Here is a 23,973-nt window from a genome sequence, read left to right on the forward strand (position 1 = left end):
ATGGGCCAATGATAGCATTTCGCATTACATGACACAGTGAGTATATTCACTCCCCCATCTCCTGACATTGTGCCAGTTCACTTTTCCACTGATATGAAAAGTGGCTTTGTCCAAAAAGCAAATCTGAGAAAGAAAATCTGGATTCTCATCGACACATTCCAGAATTTCAACTGCAAACATCATCTGGTGTGGCTTATCATTTTGCATAATATCCTGAAACATCTGCACTTTGTATGCACGTAGATGCAAGTTTGATGGACAACCTTGTGAATGGTGGAGCGGAGTACAGGTAGTTCTCACTTTACGAATTTTTTGGATCGGAATTTTTATTTTAAATTGTGCACAGCGAAGGCATTTAGGGATGTATACAGGGAATTACACAGTATGTAATGATGTAATGATCAATTAGAACAAGCCTTGGTGAGATTTTCATAGTTTTCTTCAATTACACCTGATTTTTTATTTTTTTTTAACTATAACCCTTTCACTTTTCCAACAGTGTCAAATAGAAACAAGTGCAAAACCAGAAAATGAGCAAAAGAAACAAAGAAAAGCAATTACGTTAGAGAAAAAATATGAAATTATTACTAGCCATCAAGTGGGCAGCACTGTTAAAGCTCTTTCTGAGAAATTTTCTCTTGCCGCTTCTACAGTTTGCACCATTTTAAAGGACAAAGAAAAATATTTGAAAGAAGTAAAAAATGTATAATAAAGAAACAGGCAGTATAATTCCTCATATGGAAAATCTGTTAACTGCTTGGATAAGCGAATAACTCAATGATTAAAGATGCCTATTACCTACACAATGATTTGTACTAAAGCATTAGCCATTTTTAAAAGGTTGAAAGAAAATGGGGATGACTGCAAATTGACTTTTGCAGCAAGTAGTGGGTGGTTTGACCACTATAAAAAGTGGGCATAACATTAAAGTACAAGGTGAAGCTACAAGCGCCAATAGTGAGGTTGCAAAATCTTATCCAGAAAAATTAGACGATATAATTTGCAGATTTTAATCTGCGATGGCAGATTAAAAATCGCCATCGCAGATTTTTAATGTCAATGAGATGGGCTTTTTTTGGAAACACATGACTGCAAGAACTTAATCCTCAATGCCCTGGTTTAAAAGCATCAAAAGATCACATCACTCTACTGTTAGGAGGAAATGCTGCTGGTGATTGCAAGTTAAAACCCTTATTTGTGCATCGATCAGAAAATCCAAAAACTTAAAAGAAATTAATAAAGATACTATTTAAGTTAAAGGGATATTACATCCCATATTGTTTCTTACCTGAATAAGAAACTCAAAGAGTTTCATGCCAAATATAGAAACTATATAAAGTTCGGCGATTCCAAGCATAAGCAAATACCTGGATAGTGCAACACCTGACCCATTTGGTGTGCAAACTGAGGCAACTCATAGTAAGGGTGGAGCAATCTCCGATCACTATGCTTGGTATTTACCCATAATGTGAACTTAGCTCCTAGGAGCTGTATTACTGTTCTACATTATGAGAGAAGGTCACTAACCAGACCGGTTTCAACCTTTATTGAGGTCTCATCAGTGAGCAGGTTGAAACCAGTCTGGGTAGTGACCTCTCATAATGTTAAGTTCTGTCCTAGGAGTTAAGTTCACATTATGTGTAAATATACAAGAATAGCAAGAATAGTGATCGGAGCTGGCTCCACCCTTACTATAAGTTGCCTTAGTTTGCACTACCAAATGGGTCAGGTGTTGTGCTATCCAGATATTTGCTTACGCTTGGAATCGCCAAACTTTATATAGTTTCTATATTCGGCATGAAACTGTTTGAGTTTCTTATTCGGCTAAGAAACAATATGGGATGTAATATCCCTTAACTTAAATAAGTTCATGTTGCCAAATTGAAGCCTTTGGCTCTTCATATAATTAGTAATAAAGATACTTTCCCAGTAATATGGAAGGTAAATAAGAATGCTTGGCTCATGGGCTCTCTATTCAAAGATTGGCTTATGCTCGTAGAGTAAACTTTATTGTGAGAGAAAGCAAATTCCATTTAAAGTGCTTCTGATAATTGAGAATACGCCTAGCCATCCATCATCAGTAGCTTACAATATAAAAATAGTCTTTTTACCTCCAAATGCAACTTCTCCTTTACAACCAATGGATCAGGGAGTGATTGTGATGTTTAAAGCACATTATCTCAAAGAGACTTTTGAAATGTCAATAGAAGCAACTGATAAAAATGGAAACTTTTCTATCAAAGAGTTTTGGAAGAGATTCAAATTTTAGATGCAATTCGGGTAACTCTGATCACCTGGAATAAAATTTCCAAAAAAAAAACTATGAAAGGAGGATGGCATAAACTTTGTCCTCGGTTTAATGATAATTTCGTAGGCTTTGATGCCCCAACAAAGATTGTGAATTCTGAAACTCGAGTGATTATAGGTATGGCTAACCAGTTGCAAATGGAAGTTTCCAAAGGTGATGTTAATGAGATGCTTCAGCCTTGCACTATGGAACTCTCACCAAGTGATCTCCTTGAATTAAAGGAACAAGAAAGAAACAAAGAAGAAAAGACAAAGAAGGTAACGAATATGAAGCTCCAACTCGGGTTTTCAATTTAGTAAATTTTCCTGTGAAATTAATAATACTTCAACTTGCTATCAAGCTATTTTAAATGAAAAGAAGCAAAAGTCAACAAAGTAGATGACACTCGAGGCCTTGTTTGAAAAAAAAAAGATGTGGTAAAGCTTCCTAATATATTTCCTACTACCTCAATGGCTGCCAATTCACCCGGTGATATAGAAATGAGCTATTTTTTTTTTCAAAGAATCTTTTTTAATTAAAAATTTTCTTATGTTTTTTTTAAATATGTAAATCTTTGGCCAGTAAATTATTTTCTTATCATTTAATATTAATTTTTTATTTTATATATTCCTTCTTATGAATGTAACTCTCACTTATAGCATTATTTCTAAAGCAAATAAACTCCCAATTTACGAATGGTCACCAGGAACCAGTTAATTCATAAAGCCTGGGAACTGCCTGTATTTGCAGTTCACATAATGCCCTCCTAATAGATTTATAAATTAATTTATATCAATATATTTATTATATTAATTAATTATTAATAAATTAATTAATCATTTATAAAGATATAAATATATCAATAATTTGAAGTATAAAAAGCCATCAAAATGAAATGTGGAAAAGCAACTGGAGTAGATGATGTTCAACAAGAAATGCTTAAATATGAGAGAATAAGAGTTTTTGTAGCAGCTGCACCACATAACTCAGAGGACCTGGTCAGAAGGTCGAATTCCACATGATTGGAGCAGAACTCTCATAGTTGTTTTCTATATAAAAGGGAATAAAGCTGAATGTAAGAATTAAAGAGGAATTTTTCTACTGAGTGTTTCAGGTAAGATTTATACAATCATACTTAAAAAGTGGTTGAGAAAAAGTGCAGAAGAAAAACTTGGAAAAGAACAAGCTGGGTAGAGGTGGTCAAGATCAGATTTTCACTTTATGACATATAGTTGGGAAATCGAGAATATGACAAGGATTTGCACTTCAGTTTTGTAGATTTGGAAAAGGCATATAACAAGGTGCCCAGAGAAAAGCGTTTCAAAACACTGCAATTATATGGAGTAAATGGAACATTATATAGAGAAATGCATAGTCTATATTTAATTCTAGTAGCAAGGCTTATACGTTGGTCAAACATAACTGGTAATTAGTTTACGGAATTAACAATGCATATAAAGTATATTAATTAAAGGTAACTTTAATGAATAACTTCTGTATTTCGGCAATGTCACGTTGCCATCTTCAGGAACATAAAGATAGGTATGTGCACGCAGGCCCTAACAAAAGCAAATGAGGAAGAAAGCAAGAAACTAATATTGTTCCTAAAGTCCTAATGGTGCCCTCTGGTGGGCTAATTTGGTTGTCTTGGCAACCAAAGGTCCCTTGCAGCTGCAAATTGTCCTACTTTGGCCAAACAGGCAGAACAACAAATATCAGGATTTCAGAACACAACGACTACATCCAGTTTCATCAGTACAGCCGCTCTGGGCTGGCAGACCATGCCTTAGATATAACCCCAAAAAAATCCAAAAAAATACTAAAACCAGTAAACCACAACCCCCCTCCCCCCACCCTCCACAATAAAGATTACACCAAATCTATCACCATCCCCTACATTCAGGGCACCTCTGAAAAAATAACCAATATCCTCAAAAAATATGACCTTCTTGTTACAGACCATATAAAAAGTTGGCATCCCTTATCTGCTCTACCAAAGACCAACCACTTCCCCAAGACCTACCTGGTGTATACCAGGTCCCTTGCAGCTGCAAATTGTCCTACTTTGGCCAAACAGGCAAAACAGCAAATATCAGGATTTCAGAACACAAATACTACATCCGGTTTCACCAGTACAGCCGCTCTGGGCTGGCAGACCATGCCTTAGATGCCCACCATAGAATTCGTTGGAAGAAAACAAAAATAATACACTGCAGCAAGTTTAAATACGAAAGATTATTCAAAGAATCATCAGCGGCTCTAAAAAACGTTCCTAACCTCAACAAATTTGGGTGCATGAAACTAGCCCAAATTTGGGAGACTCACATTATGAGAACTTCAGCCCAACTGCCAAGACAACCAAATTAGCCTGCCAGAGGGCACCATTAGGACTTTAGGAACAATATTTTGCCTGCGTGCACATACCATATCTTTATGTTCCTGAAGATGGCAACATGACATTGCCGAAATATAGAAGTTATTCATTAAAGTTACCTTTAATTAATATACTTTATATGCATTGTTAATTCCGTAAACTAATTACCAGTTAGTCTATATTTAAGTTGTAAGTCAGTAGTAAGAATTGAAGGAAAACAGGAAGATAGTTTGATGTACGGTCAGGGTAATACAAAGATGCACATCATCCCCACTCTTATTCATCATCTGTATGAATTGCATTATTACAGAAAGTGGCATTAAACTTCGATATTAGAATTGGAGATATCAAATGTAGTTGTTTGCTTTTTTGTTGATAATGTTGTACTCCTAAACACATCCATCCAATTTTCCAGGGTTCTCTAATTGAATTACACAACAGTGTAATAAATTAGGTATGAAAATCAGCAACCAAAAGACAAACTATGAAAATAGGCAGGTGCATAGAAAACTTCAGTTGCTTTCTCGATGGAACCTATAGGACCAGTACAATATTTGTTCTATAGAACAAGTAAAATATTTCAGCTATTTAGGCACAATTTTTAGTGAAGATGGCAAACTAAATTTCTAAATAGACAAGAGAATAAGCAAAGCTGATATTATTGTGGGTTTCCATTTGAATAAATTTATATGGAATAAGAAAGAAATTAGCCAAAACACCAAACTGTCACTATACAAGATGGTGTTCAAACTAATTTTAAGTTGAAATTGATGTTGAAAATTTTTTCAATATAATATTCAAGTATTATTATTAATACGGGCGACTCCAAGGTCCTTAGACTCATCGAGGGAGGCCCTAAACATCATGTCCATCACAACTATTCGGCATTCACACATTATCTATCATACTTTGCCTTGAACTCATTCACTGTCATAGCACCCACAACAGGCTCTGGCGGCTTATTCCACTCATTTACCACTCTAAAAGTAAAGAACCGAGCTCTAACACCCTTGCTAACCACACTCTTGCCCAGCTTCCATAGATGTCCCCTAGTTCTCCCACCACCAGTCCTGATCTCAAAAATATCCTCCGAATTAATCCTATAGAAACCTTTCAACAATTTGAATGTCTCAATCATATCTCCCCTTTTCTGCCTATCAACCAATTTCTGCAACCCACAAATCTTCAACCTGTTTTCATAAGGTTCATTCCATAGACCTGCTATCATCTTGGTAACTCACCTTTGGATCCTCTCCACCTCCTCCCCCATCAAGAAGAAATCTAGGTGACCATATCTGGGCACAGTAATCAAGATGGGGTCTTATCAAGGCTCGATACATAGGAACAATAACTTGCTTATCTCTGCTCATCAAAGTATTCTTCAACATCAAAGTGATTTGATGAGCTGATTTAGCCACTTTTGCAATGTGTCTCCCCTAAACTTCAACTCCCTATCCACGAACACTCCCAGTATGAGAAAGTATTTTGGATTACAGATAAATGCTGAAAGTTTTCTCACTTGGTTATACTATAAATTAAAGATGCCAAGAAATTATATTCTTGGTTTCACGTGAACCTTTATCCAAGTGTAAGCAAACAAAGTTTGCACATGCAGTCACTTCATGACTGGACTACTTGTATGTGACACCTTTTGACTACTTGTATATGGAAATATGACTTTTGCATTACTTCAACCTTGGTATCACTTCTGGGTCTTGCTCCCGCTGATGTTAGACCTCAAAAAAGATCAAAACTGTTCTGAGTAGTGGCTTTTCCCATAATGTGCATAGCAGCAAAGGTTGGTCAATTGGTAGAGCCTCTGCTACTAATGGCTCATGCAAAAAAGTTAAGCGAGTTTGAGTGTGGTTAGTAGTTGGAAGGGATCAATCGTTCGATGCTGTTGGCACACTCTCCCTCAATGAGTCTTTGCACTCCCTGGAGGTGTCACATAATAATAATAATATTTTACATGTCTGTAAGGATATGTGCATTGCATTATAGAATGCTAAGGCAATTGATGTGAAGTCATTAGTCTCTGTACACAAGTATCCCAGTCATGAAGTTACTTCATGCACATACTTTGTTTGCTTACACTTGGATAAAGGGTGAAACCAAGAATACAATTTCTTGGCATTTTTAATTTACAGTTTAAATTATGTATCTGACATTTGGGTTAGTAATAAAGCACTTGATCAAAGACTAGAGACCACAGATATGACAGTTTTTTTTTTTTTTTTTTTAAATAAACTAAATAAGGGAAGTGAACAAATTGCATCAGTGGCAGAATCATATTAAGAATGAAGATATTAGGAAGGAACTTGACATTGTTAGCATTCAAGATTGTGTGAACAGAGCTAATCAAGGTGGTATGGCAATTTAAATGTGCAGAAATATAAGGCTGTGTACTATATCGATGGTGCCATACTGCAGGAAGTGGATTTCATCCATAATTTTTTTTGTAAAAAAAATTATGGATGAAACTTTTATAATCTGGAATATTTGAACAATCCAAACCCTGCATATTTCCACATTTCGATTTTTTATTGTTCTTTGAAACTAGTGAGGTCCAGTGTGGACACCCTGTACTAATTTTATTCTTTACATATCTTAAAATTATATATATATATATATATATATATATGCATATATGCAATAAAGCTTTTTTGTTTACATTATTTTTATACTTCATTTTTATATTTTAAGCCTGGTGCATTACATAATAACCTTTTATGTTAATATCCCTTTAAAACCAAACAAAATCCACATTCTGTTAAAAATATTAATAATCAGTATTCTAATAACATATGTTATAATGGTCTCTTCTACTTATCCTAATTGTGTAATTATTAAGTATATATAAATTTTTCTCCTTATAGCCAATTGCCTTAGAAGTGTTTTCTGCAGATGGTAGAAATTACCTGCTAGCATTTCCTCGCAAAGTTAGGAATAAAGTCTATGCCAGGTGATTTTTTTTGTTTGTTTGTCTCCCACGAATATAATTATGCTTTTAATATGTGAAAATATCAAATTATCCAATATTATTATAAGAACAGATGACTGTTTTAAGTGATTTTCTTTGCTCAGTGTGAGACCTCAGTCTGGATCATTGGAAGCCCTGATAAAAGATTTGAAAAAAAAAAAAATGATCATTATTCTGTAGAGCAGGGTTCCTGGATTTAACAAACAGACATAACAACAAAAAAAAAAAAAAAACTCCAAGTCAAGTGACCCATCATGGGAAGCCCACACCATGAACATATTCATAGTGCACAGTACTCACACTCATGACCCTTCTACCATCATCCTACTCACTCATAGTGGGATAAAGCTTGTCTTCTCCACAGATGCAAGTTTAAATATGAACGCCTTTTCAAAGAAAGTTGCGAAGCCCTTTTACATCGGCCAAATTTGAATCGAAATGATTGTCTGTCTCTCTCTCTCCCCCTCCCCCCAAAAAAAAAAGTTTGGGAGAGTCTTATCTTATGTAACCATCAAAGAAATAGTTTTTAAGAATTATTTAATAATATTTTATTAATATTAATTTTCTAGCATGTGGCAACAATTTTAATCGGTAATCCACCAACTGTTCTGTACTTTGTATTCCATTCCTTTTAACTGTTTGTTCTACATTGATGATGTACTGTTAATTTCAGTAAAATATTTGTACCTTTATTTCATTAAAGTCAATTACTGTGGTTATCGTGTTAAGTTATTTTTACAGTTACGCCATGGGTACCTTTAAAGATGAACAACATTCCATTGCTGTTAATGAGAGTTGGTGTTTTTTTTTGGAGGGGGGGGCTCTTCCTTGTGCAACTTCCATCTTCTCAATAACTCTTCCCTTGTTCAAGGCTCCTCTTATCTCTTTAGTAGACTGTTTAATTGACATTCCATCATAACGCACAATATGAAACTATGAAATTCCCTTTGTTCCCAATCCTCCAAATGATATATATATAAAAATCTGGACCAGTACTGAAATGTAGGGATGGAAAGTTAAGGTTGGGAGGATGATGATTGGTGAGGCATTTCAAGGGAGCAATGATATAATTATTAATTATGAGACTTCATATAGACTGATTTTATATTTTAATGCAAGAATTATCAGAATTAAGGCCGTTGATTTGTTTCGTTCATCACGCTTAGAGATTATTGACGTGAAATTTGTAGAATGAGGATAGTATACAGTACGGTATAGAAATGAAAGGATAATAAATTATACTTGCCAATAAATTATATTCTTGTTTAATTTTTTATCCGAGAATAAGTAAACAAAGTTTGTGCATGAAGTATCTTCACGACTAGGCTACTTGCATGCTATAAAATCTTCTAGGAGGACAGGAAAGAGGTAAAAGGAGGAAGAATATTGTTGATGATAGCAGAAAGAGTTATGACAGCTAAGGGTGGAGGTGAAAATTGGCAGCAACATATGCAATGGTTTCATATAATATCTTTGAGACTGTTTAGTTTAAGACTGAAATAAATAAGTGTTACAGATGAGAAGGTGGTCAGCATTGATTGTGAAATTCTTTTTGAGAACAAGGAGGGAAAGAGTTTCATAATCAGGGAAATTACTTATATCAGTATGAACCTTCCCCATCATACTCAGACACTTAATTTCCTAATTTATAAATAGGATTTTCAGTTTAGTTATTGAAAAATTATAAGTTATCTGACACATTTATTTCAGATCAGAGTGCTTTTCAAAAAAAAAAAAAAATGGAAAATGCAGTTATATTATGTTATTGAGGCACTCTTCTGTTTTTTAATGAATACTTTTATTTAAGATATTTCACTGAGAGTTCCATAAAAGAAAAGTAAAGAAAACAATTAATTTAAAATACAAAAATGGACTCTTGCACTCTTGGATTATATTTTACTTGCAAATTGATCACTAGAAATATAAAATATAATTATCTTTATTAAGATTATGCATATGTATTTTGAATGTGAAAAAATAGTGAATTTACATATTTTATATTTTTTGTTTTTATATTGCACCACACAAGAGAGACTGTGAGGTCTATATATACAGCAAATAAATGCCATATGATAGTAAATGTCATATGATATGATAATTACTTTTATGCTAGTAAAACCCAAAACTAAGTTCTGTCTTATTTCTCACAAAAAATAACCATTTTCTCCAAGTATTATTTTTGATAACACTCAAATTTCCAGACAAGATGAGATTTCTCTTCTTGGGGATTATCTTGGAATTATCCTTACATCAGGCCTCTCCTGGCATAAACACTTCCACAACCATTGCATTCTCATCTTCCAAAAACTAGGATATCTCTTTTGCTCAAGATGTTAAACTGATAACCTTATACAAATCGCAAATCCACCCAGCTATTGAATACTGCTCTTATATTTTTAGTGGGGCTCCAAAAAAGCTCCCTCAAAATGCTTGACTCAATATAGAGGAGAGCAATTAGATTGATAAATGATCCATCTCTTACCAACTCACTTTCACACAGACCTTTGGTCTCTGCAATTTGTGTATTTTATAAATATTTCCATGGCAAATGTGAATCTGAAATAGCATCAATAATTCCTCCATTCAGTACTAAGCCCGTTGGAACCATATAGCTGCCACCCATCATCCTTTCACAGTACACCTTGAAACCCACAGAACAATTTTTTTCCCTCCTCCTTCATCCCTGCTGTACTGTGAAACAGACCCCCCCCCTCCGATGCATTTTCCAAGAAATACAGTATACAGGCTTTTAAATTATTATTATTATTATTATTATTACGGGCGACTCCAGGGAGTCCTTAGACTCATCGAGGGAGGCCCTACACATCATGTCCACACAACTATTCGGCATTCTCACAATATCTATCATACCTTGCCTTGAACTCATTCACTGTCATAGCACCCACAACAGACTCTGGCGGCTTATTCCACTCATTTACCACTCTAAAAGTAAAGAACCGAGCTCTAACACCCTTGCTAACCACACTCTTGCCCAGCTTCCATAGATGTCCCCTAGTTCTCCCACCACCAGTCCTGATCTCAAAAATATCCTCTGAATTAATCCACAACAGACTCTGGCAGCTTATTCCACTCATTTACCACTCTAAAAGTAAAGAACCGAGCTCTAACATCCTTGCTAACCACACTCTTGCCCAGCTTCCATAGATGTCCCCTAGTTCTCCCACCACCAGATCTCAAAAATATCCTCTGAATTAATCCTACTGAATTAACCCTTCAGCAATTTGAATGTCTCAATCATATCTCCCCTGTTTCGCCTATCAACCTATTCTGCAACCCACAAATCTTCAACCTGTTCTCATAAGGTTCATTCCATAGACCTGCTATCATCTTGGTCACTCGCCTCTGGATCCTCTCCACCTTCCCCCCCCCCCCCCCCCCCCATCAAGAAAAAACCTAGGTGACCAATTCTATGCACAGTAGTCAAGATGAGGTCTTATCAAGGCTCGATACAGAGGTACAATAACTTGCTTGTCTTTGCTCGTTAAAGTATTTTTCAACAATCAAGTGAGTCGATGAGCTGATTTAGCCACTTTTGCAATCTGCCCCCTAAACTTCATCTCAATATCCACCAACACTCCCAAGTCCCTGGCCTCATCAATCTCCTGGAGTACAGTTCCGCAAATGTGGTATACTGCTGCTAATCTTTTCACCCCAAAATGCATAACCTTACATTTTGTCCCATTAAATTGACATCCATTTTCCTTAGCCAAGAACTCCAATCAATCCAAGTCGTCCTACAAGATTTTGACATTTTCTGCATTCACTATTGACCTACCCAACTTTGCATCATCAGCAAATAAATGAACTGTTCCTCTTAGATCCTTCCCTATATCGTTAATGAAAAAAATTGAACATCAGTGGTCCAAGAACAGAACCCTGCGGCGCAACACTAGTCACAGGCCGTCTTTTGGACTCTACTCCTGAATAAACTACTCTCTGATATCTCTCCATCAACCACCCACCTATCCATCTCACCAACCCTATATCCATTCCCATATGTTGCAGTTTATGCATTAGAATTCCATGTGGTATCCTGTCAAAGACCTTAGCCAAGTCCAGCATTATCACTGTAAACCCATTACCCTTATCCAGTTCAGCCATCACTGTTATAAAACTTGAGCAAGTTACTGAGGCATGATCTACCCTTCAGAAAGCCATGCTGTCACCCGTACAGTATCTCATTTTCATCAATCCATTCCTGTATTTTTCCCTTGACTACTTTCTACAGGACCTTGACAACGACTCCTGATAAGCTGATCGGTTGGTAATTTGCAACAGTAGTCTTGGATCCTCCTTTATGCATTGGAACTATTTTCCCCTCTTTCCACACCTTCGGGACTAAACCAGACCTGAGACTCAGATTAAACAACATGGTCAAGGGCACTGATAATTCTTTAGCCACTTCACATAAGACCCGTGCCTCTATACCATCCAATTCCACAGATGTATTCACATTAAGGTTCTGTAATAGACTATTCACCTCCACTTCATTCATCACAATTCCCGTATAAACTAATGGTTCCTTCATTCTTTCAATGTCACCACCTGGATGATAGACTCTTGCAAAGTTCTCACTCAGTTTTTCCACTATATCGACTGATTCAGTGACCTCCCTACCATCACCATTCCTAAAAATCATTCTGCCGTGTACAGTTTTTCTTTTACTTGCAGCATACTGAAAGAACTGTTTGAGATTCTCTTTAGCTTGCATGGCTAGTTTCCTTTCATAATCTGCTTTTGCTTTTCTTACCACACTCACTACCTTTCTGGCCTGCGCTTTATACCATTCGTGTGCCTGCAGGTCACCTTTCTATTTAAATTCCCTCCACAGTTGTTTCTTTTTTTGCAGCTCAAGTTTAATGGTGTTATTCATCCATTTAACCCCTACTTGTTGTATTATTCAGACCCTAGGTATGCAATCAGCCATAACCTCCTGTAAATGCTCCTTGACCACTTCTCATGATCTATCGACATCCAGCCCTTGCAGTTGTACATGCCATGGCACTGATCCAAGCAATCTCCTAAGCTTGTCATACTTGCCAGCACGGTAATTCCACATATACCCTGTCTTAATCAAAAATTCCACACCTTTAGCCACTTCCCAGGTCAAGACCTTATGATCACTCTCACCAGTAGGTGGCAACATGGTCATATTCATTACAGTCAAATTCTCAGATGCTATTACTAAGTCAAGTACTCTCAAACCCCTAGTATTTTCAATTACATGCTGTCTCAGATAGTTATCCCTTAATAATTGAATAAAATCCATTTCTTTCCTCACGTGTTCTCTCCTCCTTCCAATCAATGTTACCATAGTTGAAATTCCCCCATATTAATTACCCTCCTTCCACTCATTTCATCAATTTGTTAAGCATACTATCTCCACCATCTATTCCATCACCTGGTTTATAGCAGCACCCAACTGTATATTTTGTTCTGCTAGTCACAATCTCACATCAAATACCCTCAAATGAGCTCTTTTCACTATCCTGCAATACAACTTCAATTTTCCTTGGCTGCAGTTCATCAGCTATCATTGATAACACTCCTTCCCCCATTTTATTCTCTCTGTCCCTCCTAAACACACTATAACCTACACATTCTATCCCACTAACTATATCATCTTCCATCAGCCATGTTTCACTTATGCTAATAATTTGTGGCCAGGAAGAGCCAACCAAGGCCAAAAATTCTTCCTTCTTGTTCCTAATACTCCTGGCATTAGTATACATGAAATGCAGAGGTCCCTTTGTCCCACCCCTATCTTGATGCGTTATTCTAACTATCAGATTCCGATTAGTTGTCCTTAGTTCTGGCTCGGGTACATTATATACATTCTTACACTCAACTGTTTCACTGATGTCTGCATATCCACTTCCTCCCCCCCCCTTGGTAGTTCTAGTTTCCCTGGTTCTGCACATCCATTTTCACTTCATTCAGCAACACTTTTTCCTGTCTCTGCACACCAAATATTCATTCAGATGCAGGCCATCCATCTTGTATAAATCCTTTCGCCCATCAAACTCATTCCATACGTCCACAAATTCCACACCGTCTGCATCACCTGCGCATAGAGTCATTTGCGATTATGGCCCTTCTTCTAAACTCCTCTCTGTTGTACTGCAGCAACAAATTCACCATCCTAACTCTGTCGCTCTTTTTCTTTCGCTACCTTTAACAATACTTTCAAGTCCTCTCTCATAAAAAATTTATCTCCTTTCAATTCATTCGTACCTGCCACAACTATCAATTCTTTCACCCTCTGTGTTTGCGCTCTAATACTCTCATTTACATCCTTAAATTTTGCACCCAGTAAGTACGATTTAGTTAAACTCCCATCTATCACACCTCTTAATATCAAGTCATCGTACAACATTCTTTCCTTCATTTCTGAAACTCTCCCACTCTTACGCTTATTTTTCCTTTCAAACGCTTGCTTATTTCCGTTAGCCAAGGCATTCTGGAAAGAGTTTTGTAGGTGCTCCAACTACCGCTGCACACTTTGTATCATTCCGCGTAACCGCTCAATCTCACTCCTTATAAATAATTTCTCATTTTTTTCATCATTTAAACCAATTTCTCTCTCTCTGTATAATTGTTTTCACTCTCTCTTTGATCACCGCTCTCATTGCCATCTTATACAACATCGCAATTCCCTATCAAGCTACTATTTTTACTCATATTCCAGCTTTCTTCCACCACAACAATCTCACGACCTGACACATACTTCAATTTCTCACTTTCTGCACAGTCTCTCACCACTATCACTTTCCATCCAAACTCCAGCCTGTTTCGGGAAAGTATACATCCCACACATCACACTGGACAAACTTCCTTGCATTAATGTTTTTGAAATATGGCATCGTATTTTTGTATGCCATTATTTTTCATCGCATTGCCGCCATGTGCTATTCTATGAAACGTATCTTTAAAATATTAAATTAAATAAAATGGAATTCACACCAGAATCACACAGATACAACAAGCTACCAAAAATAAACAATACTACGTTAAGATTTAAACCAATATTCCAATTTTCACTCAAAATTATATTTAGCTTTCGAGAACTCTCTGAAAACAGTACACACCATGTAGCCCTCTAGTGAACTTTTTGAATCAAATGTAATGAATCAAATTTTTTGAATCAAATCAAATGTAAACATGTTTTTCCCTTTTCCAACCCACTATCCATATACGGTACTAACATACTATAGGTGATCAACCAACCTCTTGTGTATGGGCCCAACATAAATAAATAAAATAATATATATATATATATAAATATATATAATGGGGTCAAGAGCAAAGTAATCCATTGATATTCCTCTTGAAAAGATGTAGTTATAGAAATGTGATAGCAAGTTCAATGATCAGCAGTTCTAGCATAAACGGACAGGTGTTACGCATGTTGTTATAGGTTTAGTAGAAATGGGTGAGGCATAGTGGATGCCAGTTTTGCTGAACAATGCATATGGAAATAACTGTAAAAGGACATAATGTAGAACCTGATCATCTCTGAGACAGTAGCTTGAAAGAGAGGGTGTTGTCAGTTAGCCACATTGCTCTCTTCTGAAAAGCATCAAGAATTTTTAGAGAGGTTGTAGGTACATCATCCCAAATGGGAGAGCAGTATTCCAAAGATGGGCAGGTTTGAGATTTGTATGGTCAGAGAAAGAGATCTAGTTTTGACTGTTGAGAACTAATGTTCTTTTTATGAGGAAAAAAAAAAAAAGATACAAAACTACATCTGAAGCACTGAGGGTGAGCAGAGTCTTATCACCACATTGAAGGATGGTGTGGAGATCAGTTTTAGGACTCTTATTATTATAGATGGTCTTCAAGCTTGACATATTTGAGCACTGTAAGGTTTGTCATATGAAGAGGATAGGTGAAATAACATTTCTCCCTGAGGAACACATGCATTAATGCATGCATACATGTATTAAAAGGAAAATCTGAAGAGAGAGAACCCTCCACCATTACACATAATGAATGACATTGCTGAGAAGCTGATACCATACTCTTATTATTTGCCTTGAAACTGTCAAGTACAATAGCATAGGAAAATTTTCCATGCCACATTTTCAGAGACATGTGCCATGAAAAGAAATGTTCTTCTATGTCTGCTATAGATCTTGCTTAGCATAATCCATATCGGTAGTCACTAATTATTTGATATTCTTTGAGAGCAATAGATTGATAGTTTTATGGTAAATGCTTATCTCTCCCTCCCTCCCTCCCTCCCCCTCCAAATATAATATATTGTAGAGATGATAAAGAAAACATGTTAGTTCAAAAGCACATCTCTTAAACATAGTTGGTGGGATTCCATCAGATACATTGTTGTATACAGTTTGTTCAGAATTTTTTAAGCCACAGAAGACATGCAATGCAATATTCTAGGTAAAGAAGGAAGTGATATGCTTTTTTCATCTGTTCAAGAAGGTGTTGGATGAGAAGAATGATACCAAATTAGCTAAAAAATAATAGATGATGTTGCAGTAGTATCATTCAGGTGAGAGAGAGAGAGCAAGGGTGGAAGCACAATGGACAAAAGTTGTTCCCAACAGCTGCCATTTGCAGAAAGAATGGGCAGAAAGATTTAGCCCTATTTTAGCCCTATCCAAGTCAATTTTAGACCTGTTAATTATGGTTTTTCAAGTGTTGTGGGCTTCAGTGTAAGCTGCATTCACATGCCACTTACTATATGCCGTTTTCTTTTCTTTGGCTGCCCTGACACAATTTTTTTGAAAACTATGGCTTGGATGTGTTGTGAAAATTTAGAACAGAGTTGGGAATGAAGGCCCTCATTTCAACATGGATAATATTAGTAACGAGCTCACATATATCTGGAAAATGGAAACAATAGTTCTGGCCTTAGAAAGGAGGAATACAAGTCTCTGTGATCTTCCTACTTGTATTGCATAAGTATGTGAGGTTGTGACTGGCTAAGAGGAGAGCATTCCATTAGATATGAAATTTGGATGAGGTCACAATCTCTATTATAAAGTGGAGCCTTCATCTCATCATGTACCTGGAACTGGTTAATGAAAGATCCAGTCAGTCAGGAAAGTAAAGAGGATTGTCAGGAATTCTGATCAGAAGATGAACAATTTGCTTTAGGTCATTGCTTGCAGCTGATAACTCTGCTTCTCTTCTACCTTGGGCAGTGGAATTGAAAAAGTGAGCCATTTGGAATTGATGACATTACGGTTATCTTCCTTAGTGTCACCAAGGAGATGACTTCACTGTTAGGGAATTTGTATTGCAAAAAATCAAGCTTCAAGCATAAGAATGCAAAAAGGTCAGAATGATTTTGAAAACTGAAAAAGTGACAGAGACAGAGACAGAATGAATAATGAGATAAGAAAAGCTTAAACTATACAAAGTCAAAAAAAAGGAAATTGAGATTAGCAATTGTTTAACAGCATTAACTCACAGTATCACAAAAACATGATTATGCAGTAATGCCTATATTTTTCTGGAATTCAAACTAGAATAATGCTGAAGCCTGGTTTGCTCGAATAAATGAATACTGAATATTCAGTTGGCAAATTCAGCCAAAGCACTGAATCCTGTAGGCAATATACTATTTCTTCTTTACAAAATTTATCACCTTGACATTTACAATGTTTAAATAGGGATCATTTAGCTCTTTATAAACAAATGGTAAATGTAGCAATTGATCTCCCTACTTTCAATTCTTTTGATAACTTATATAGAATTGTTTGAATCTTTGGCACTTAAATCCCCCACCACATGTGAGGCAGATCAAAGATGCTGAAGGAAGAGTATTATGGAGGGATGTGGACATAAGAAACAGATGGAAAATATACTTTGAGGGACTTTTGAATGAGGAAAATGCAAGGACTCACAGAGGAGATGGGCAGCCTTCTGAGGGGATGGTGCAGAACATCAGTAGAATGGAAGTGACGGAGGCCATGAAGAGGATGAGGAATGGAAAAGCGGTGGGCCCCGACAGAATTCCAGGGGAGGCGTGGAAGGCACTGGGGGAAGAGGGAATTGACCTGGTGTGGAAAGAGGGAATTTACCTGCTGAGGGACCTGTTCATGAAAGTTTGCCAACAGGAAAATATACCCGAGGAATGTAGGGAGAGTATTCTTGTTCCCATCTACAAGGGTAAAGGGGATGCACAAGACTGTAAAAATTACAGAGGAATAAAGTTGATGTCCCACACAATGAAGAGCCTAGCCTAGAAAGGGTTCTTGATGGTAGATTGAGGAAGGAGGTGGAGATTGCAAAGGAACAATTTGGCTTCATGCCTGGTAGATCAACAACAGATGCTATCTTTGGGTTACGACAGATGATGGAAAAATGTCGAGAGAAACAAAGGGAGCCACATCTGGTATTTATTGATCTGGAGAAAGCATACGATAGAGTGCCAAGGCAAGAAGTCTGGAGGTTTCTGAGGGAGAAGAAGGTGCCGGAGAAATATGTCAGGTTGGTGCGGGAAATGTACAGAAATGTGAAGACAAGTGTTCGGACCTGTTTGGGACAGACAGAAAGTTTTCAAGTAACAGTTGGCTTGCATCAAGGGTCAGCATTAAGTCCGTTTCTGTTTAATATTGTGATGGAGGTGGTAACAGAGGAGGTGAGAGAAGATGCGCCTTGGACAATGTTGTATGCAGATGACATCTTGCTGTGTGTAGATTCAAGAGAAGAAGCGGGAACTAAACTGGAAAGATGGAGAAAAGTACTGGAAGAGAGAGGTATGAGACTGAGCAGAAGTAAGACAGAGTATATGTGTTGCGCAGTGGGCGGCGGCGGCCAGGAGACAGATCTGGAGCTGGAAGGAAATGTCAAACTGTGGGATGCAGGATACAAGTGGGTTGGAGGAACTGGAGGGAGATGGCTTGAGTGCTATGTGATAAGAGGGTGCTGATCAATCTGAAAGGCAAAATTTATAGGACAGTAGTGAGGCCAGCTATGACATATGCTATAGAAACTGTGGCCCTGAGGAAAAATAACATCAGCAGGATTGAAGTAGCAGAGATGAGAATGCTTAGGTGGATGTGCAGTGTGACTAGAAAGGATCGTCTGAGAAATGTCATGAACTGAAATGACTATGTCAGGGGAACAGTGAAAGTTATGAACTTAGGAGCGAAAATACAGGAGGCAAGGTTGAGATGGTTTGGTCATGTGATGAGGAGGGAGGACGAATATGTGGGAAGAAGGGTCATGCAGATGGATGTGCAAGGAAGGCGGAAGCGTGGGGGACCAAAGAAGAGATGGAGGGAGCTGGTAGATGAGGACTTGAAGATGAAGAACTTGGATGTGGTGACAGCCCAAGACAGGAAGGTGTGGAGGAGACTCATTACAAACAGTGACCCCACTTAAGTGGGAGAAGCTGCAGAAGAAGAAGAAGATATGGAATTGTTTGAATCTTTGGCACTTAAATCTCCCCCCACCACCACCACCACCAAACCTGTAGTATGATTTTGGTATATAGATAATGTGTTTGCCATTTGGTCACATGATTCACGGCTCTCTCTTTCTAACTTTTTACATTTCCTCAACAAGATCCATCTTTGAATTAGTTTGGAGTAAAAAGAAGAATGGCTCTTGACTTCTTGGATACTTCAGTTACAAAGCAAGCAGATGGGTCATGTGGTCTGTATACTATAAGCCCGCACATAAAGGCAGATAATGGCAGTTCATTGTACTTGGTGGATTAAGTGGTGCAGATGGACAGTTGTAGAGTGGGTGTCCTCCCTCAATGAGTCTTTGTACTTCTTGGAGGTGTCACGTAATAATAATAATGCAAAGTGCACATCCTTTTGGACGTGTATAATGTATGCATTATGGGAAGGGATAAGACAAAGGCAATTGATGTGAAGTCATAGCCTCTGTATACAAATAAGTCCTTGTTGTGAAGACACCTCATGTGCAAACTGTTTGCTTAGTATAAGCAAGTGAAAAAAACTTTCAACATCTATCTCTGATTCAGAGTAAATTAATAATAAGTTTATACACCTTTTCTTATATATGGGAAGTATATGACTTCTGCATTACTTCAACCTTGGTACCTCTTTGTGGTCTGGCTCTTGCTAATGAAGCCTTAATAGTGTTATAGTCAATTGCAAGGATGACTGGAAAGCAATCCCAGGCAGAGAAGGCCAGTTCAAGGCAATTTACTCAGATAAGGCTAACCACCTGGGTATCAGTCATTTTTGTGCTTTAGTTTCAATTGGTCTTTTGGTCATTCATCTATATGAGATTGGTGAAAAAAAAAAACTGGTAGCCTTGGCTATATGGTGATATAAAAGAGCTGAAGCCTTTTCTCTATCTCTCTTACTATTAGGCTCTCTTGCACCCCTATACTAATACTCTAGGCCTATGATGAGCACCTCCCCCTTTACTTTTTCACCTCAATAAACCTGTAACCCATATACTAACTACTCTAGGCATACGATGAACACACTTTTACTTTTTCACTTCATTAATCCTGGCACTGGAATATGTTGTTAAAATTCATACTAACAGTAAAACAGAATATGATTGAATTGGGAATGGAACAGGCTTTCCTCAAAGGAAAAAACTTGAAAGACCTGTATAAAGATAGAAGCTGGTTTGTAGCAAACCAATGCAATGATATAGAATGCAGTAACATCATTAGAAACATTAACATAGAGATAGAAGTGAAAAGGCAGAAAAAAGTGGAAGAAAGAAATTTTAAAATAAGAATACAGCAACAGATAGCCCTTCAAGTTCATTTGTCAATAGACAATTCCCTAAATTCTGTGAAAAATGACTATCACTCAGATATGCGTTGATGGTGAAGGCATGTCCACCACTTAAGACATTCTTGACTCCTTTCAGAAATACTATAAAAATCTTTTTGGAGACAATAGCACTGCAGGAAATTTTAACTCTTGGTACATTAATGGCTTCCCTGTTCATATCCAAGATGGGCTTGACAGGCTCATTACAGAATCTGAATTTACCACAGCCTATAAAGAATGACAAGTAAATCTAGGTCTAGAGCGGATGAGATACTCTAGAGGATAATGGATGGCAATGCTGTAGCCAATGAAGTTTTTTAACTGAGGCTTGGCTATTGCCGTTACCCGCCATGACCAGACCCGCTATATGAGTCTTTTCCTAGAGGAGTCTTTGACTCCATGTGGTCTTGGGTAATAATAATAATAATAATAATATTGAGCTTATAGCTCAATAACACCCTATCCATGCATTTTCTTCTACAGATAAAGGAGCATATGAAAAGCAGTCTTGCTTCACCCATCTAGCCAAATAATTACCCAGTACTAATGTACTATAGGTTGAGCAACCAACCTCTTGTGTATGGGCACAACATTACAAAAAAAAAATCCACAGGACCTGATGGTCTAGGGATAGAACTTTACTGGTTTAAAAGGCTAAGGATTTTATTCTTCCTATTCTAGTTATAGTGCCACAAAAATCAATTGGCATTAATGATATCGACTTTTCAAAAATGATTCTATGCTGTGAGTAATATGTATGCATGGTGGAGTGTAAGAGTTGTGTTTGTGGGGAGAGAGAGAATGGGAGATGAGAGAAAGTGTGGATTTCTAGGAAGTGTGATATATTATTAAACCATGAGGCAATGAATGTGAAACAGACTGGAAAGAAACGGAAATGAAATCTAGTGAAGCTGAGGGAGTGACAGAATGCAAGATTGTGGAAGCAAAAGTTAGTGATAAGGGAGCAAAAAACATATGAATGAGGAAACGGAAGTAAGATGCAGAAGAATGAGAGCTAGCAAAACTGTGGGAGTGAGAAAGAGTGAAATTGTCAGAATGCAAGATTTGATGAAACAGTTAATGAAAATGAAAGAAAGGACGAATATGTGGAGTAATGCTAGACATTTAATGGAAACTAATGAAAGTGTGCAAGAAAATAGAATGAAATCAAAAAGAGTAAAAGAGGCGACAAGTGATTCCAGGATAGCAGTATATGGAGATTCCATAGTTAGAGGATTAGTTAATGAGAGTTCATAAGGTCTGCTATCCAGGAGGGAGAATGAGTAGGATAATTCAGGCGTTGGACAGAGGAAGAAATGAGCAAGAGACTTAGTAATGATTGTGGGGATGAAGGAGCTAAGTGGACATAAGGAGCATGTGAGGGTGAATATCAGGAGGTTTTGAGAAAAGTGAAAGATAACAGTGTAGTGGGAAAGGTTGTCAGTGTATTGCTGAGGTATGACAAGGTTGAAGTAATACAGAAGTCATATTTTCATATACAAGTAGCCAAAAGGGGAAAACTTTCAACATCTATCCCTAAATCCAGAAAATTTTCCTCTATATATGAGTTGCCCAGTTGTGAAGTTGCTTCACATGCAAACTTTGTTTCTTGCACTTGGATAAAGGATTAAACCAAGAATATAATTTCTTGGCATCTTTAATTTATAATATAACCAAGTGGAAAAACTTTCAACATCTATCTCTAATCCAGAGTATTTTAGTAATAAGGTGTGGCACCTTTTGGTTAATTGTATATGGAAATATGATTTCTGCATTACTTCAAACCCTGGTATCACTTCTGGACCTGGCACCCACTGATGAGTCATCGATAAAGGTCAAAAGTGGTCTGGGTAGTGATCCTTCCCATAATGCATGCCATTATACATGTCTGCAAGGATATGTGCTTTGCATTATGGGATACTAAGGCAATTGAAGTGATGTCATTAGCCTCTATATATGAGTTATCAGGTCATGAAGTTACTTCATGCACAAACTTTGTTTGCTCACACTTGGATAAAGGATTAAAGGAATATAATGTCTTGGCATCTTTAATTTATTTTAAACCATAGTTGAAGTTCAGGTGGTGGTTTGTCGGTTTCTATGTAGTACTTTACAGAAATACCCCAACTTACAACACCTTGCTTTATGATAATCTTTATGACATAAAAATATATGACACTTTCAGTTATGACCAGTGCCCATTTATATAACACTGCATTTACTCATATGATAGCTATAGCAACATTGTGCTACTCTAGATAAACCAACGTGCAGTTTTTGTGATTTGTTTACAATGTCGTTCTTAACTAAATCTGCTTGTTTTTTGGTTTGGTGTTTCATTGTAAATTATAAATTATTTATAACTTATTCTTCTTCTTCTCTTCCGTCTAAGACTGGTTGAGTCTTCCATTGAGCAGGATCTTCCAGTCTTCTCTATTCCTTGCTTTTCGAAAAAGTTCATTATAAGTTCTACATCCTGAAATGTTCTTTATTGATTTCAGCCAGGTGATTCTTGGTCTCCTGGGTCTTCTTTTTTTTGGTTGTTAAAGTATTTATTAGGATGCTTTGGTAGTCTATCTGCATGCAACGTGGCTGAACCATCTCAGTTGTTGTTTTTCTAATTTTTTCTAATATTGTCTTCTTATACAATAATTCTTGTCTAACTGTGCTATTTGTTTTCTTTTCCATCTAACTAGTTTTATTCATTTTTCTTAAGCATTTCATTTCAAATGCCAACAGTTTTTCTCCTCTCTTTTCTTAATTGTCCATACTTCTGCTCCATAGATAATTATTGATTCATATTATTTGATTTTGGCTTATTTAGATATCTTGTTTGTTTTACAGATTTTCTGCAATTTTCCTATGGTGGTCCATCCTATCGCTATTCTGTATTTGATTGTTTCGATGCATCTATTGTTTCTGTTAGTTTTGATCCAAGATATATGAAGTTATCTATTTCTTCTCCATTTAGGCTCACTGAGATGATAGTTTCATCATTTTTCTATAGATGCTATTTTCATCACTTTTTTTTTTTGTTGTTTATTTATTACCATGTCATATATTTTACAGGTTTCATTGAGTTTGTTTATCAATCTTTGTAGTTCATTTGAGGTTCTTGCAATAAGAACAAGATCATCTGCATATTTGATATTATGTATATTTAAATCTTTGATATTGAATTCCAGGGCTCATTATCTATCGCAATCTTTACAACTTCTAGATATATGTTGAATAGGCATGGGGATAGTGGACATCCTTGCATTACTCCTTTTTTTGGATCTCTGTGGGTTCTGTTGTAAATGTGCCCTTTTTAATTATTGCATTTGTCTTAGAGTAATATTTTATCAGAAACTTTGCTTTTTCTAGAAGAACTTTAAGAGGAATTTCTCTATTGATGCTATCAAAAGCTTGTTTAAAGTCCACAAAATAACAATATAGCTCTTTATGGTCTTCCCAGCTGAGTTCTGCTAATTGGTGCAATGTGAAGATCTGGTCTATTGTTGAATAGTTTCTTCAAAAACCAGCTTGTTCTATGCCTATAATTTCTTCATGGGTGTTTTTCAAACTG

General features: G+C 36.7%; 1 protein-coding gene across 3 annotated transcripts in view; it reads left to right on the forward strand.

Moving 5' to 3' along the window:
* The window catches only part of bchs (WD repeat and FYVE domain containing 3 bchs), a 1,305,514-nt gene that overhangs the window by 976,138 nt on the left and 305,403 nt on the right, over window positions 1-23,973 (forward strand). For all 3 annotated transcript variants that reach the window (XM_090399415.1, XM_090399420.1, XM_090399430.1), the window contains exon 52: window positions 7,538-7,623. In XM_090399415.1, coding sequence (XP_090255541.1) covers window positions 7,538-7,623 — 86 coding nt within the window. The remainder of the gene's footprint in view (window positions 1-7,537; window positions 7,624-23,973) is intronic.

This window comes from Typopeltis vanoorti, chromosome 1 (assembly GCF_054136105.1).
Source record: "Typopeltis vanoorti isolate ZY-2024b chromosome 1, IOZ_Tvanoo_1.0, whole genome shotgun sequence".
Lineage (NCBI taxonomy): Eukaryota > Metazoa > Arthropoda > Arachnida > Uropygi > Thelyphonidae > Typopeltis > Typopeltis vanoorti.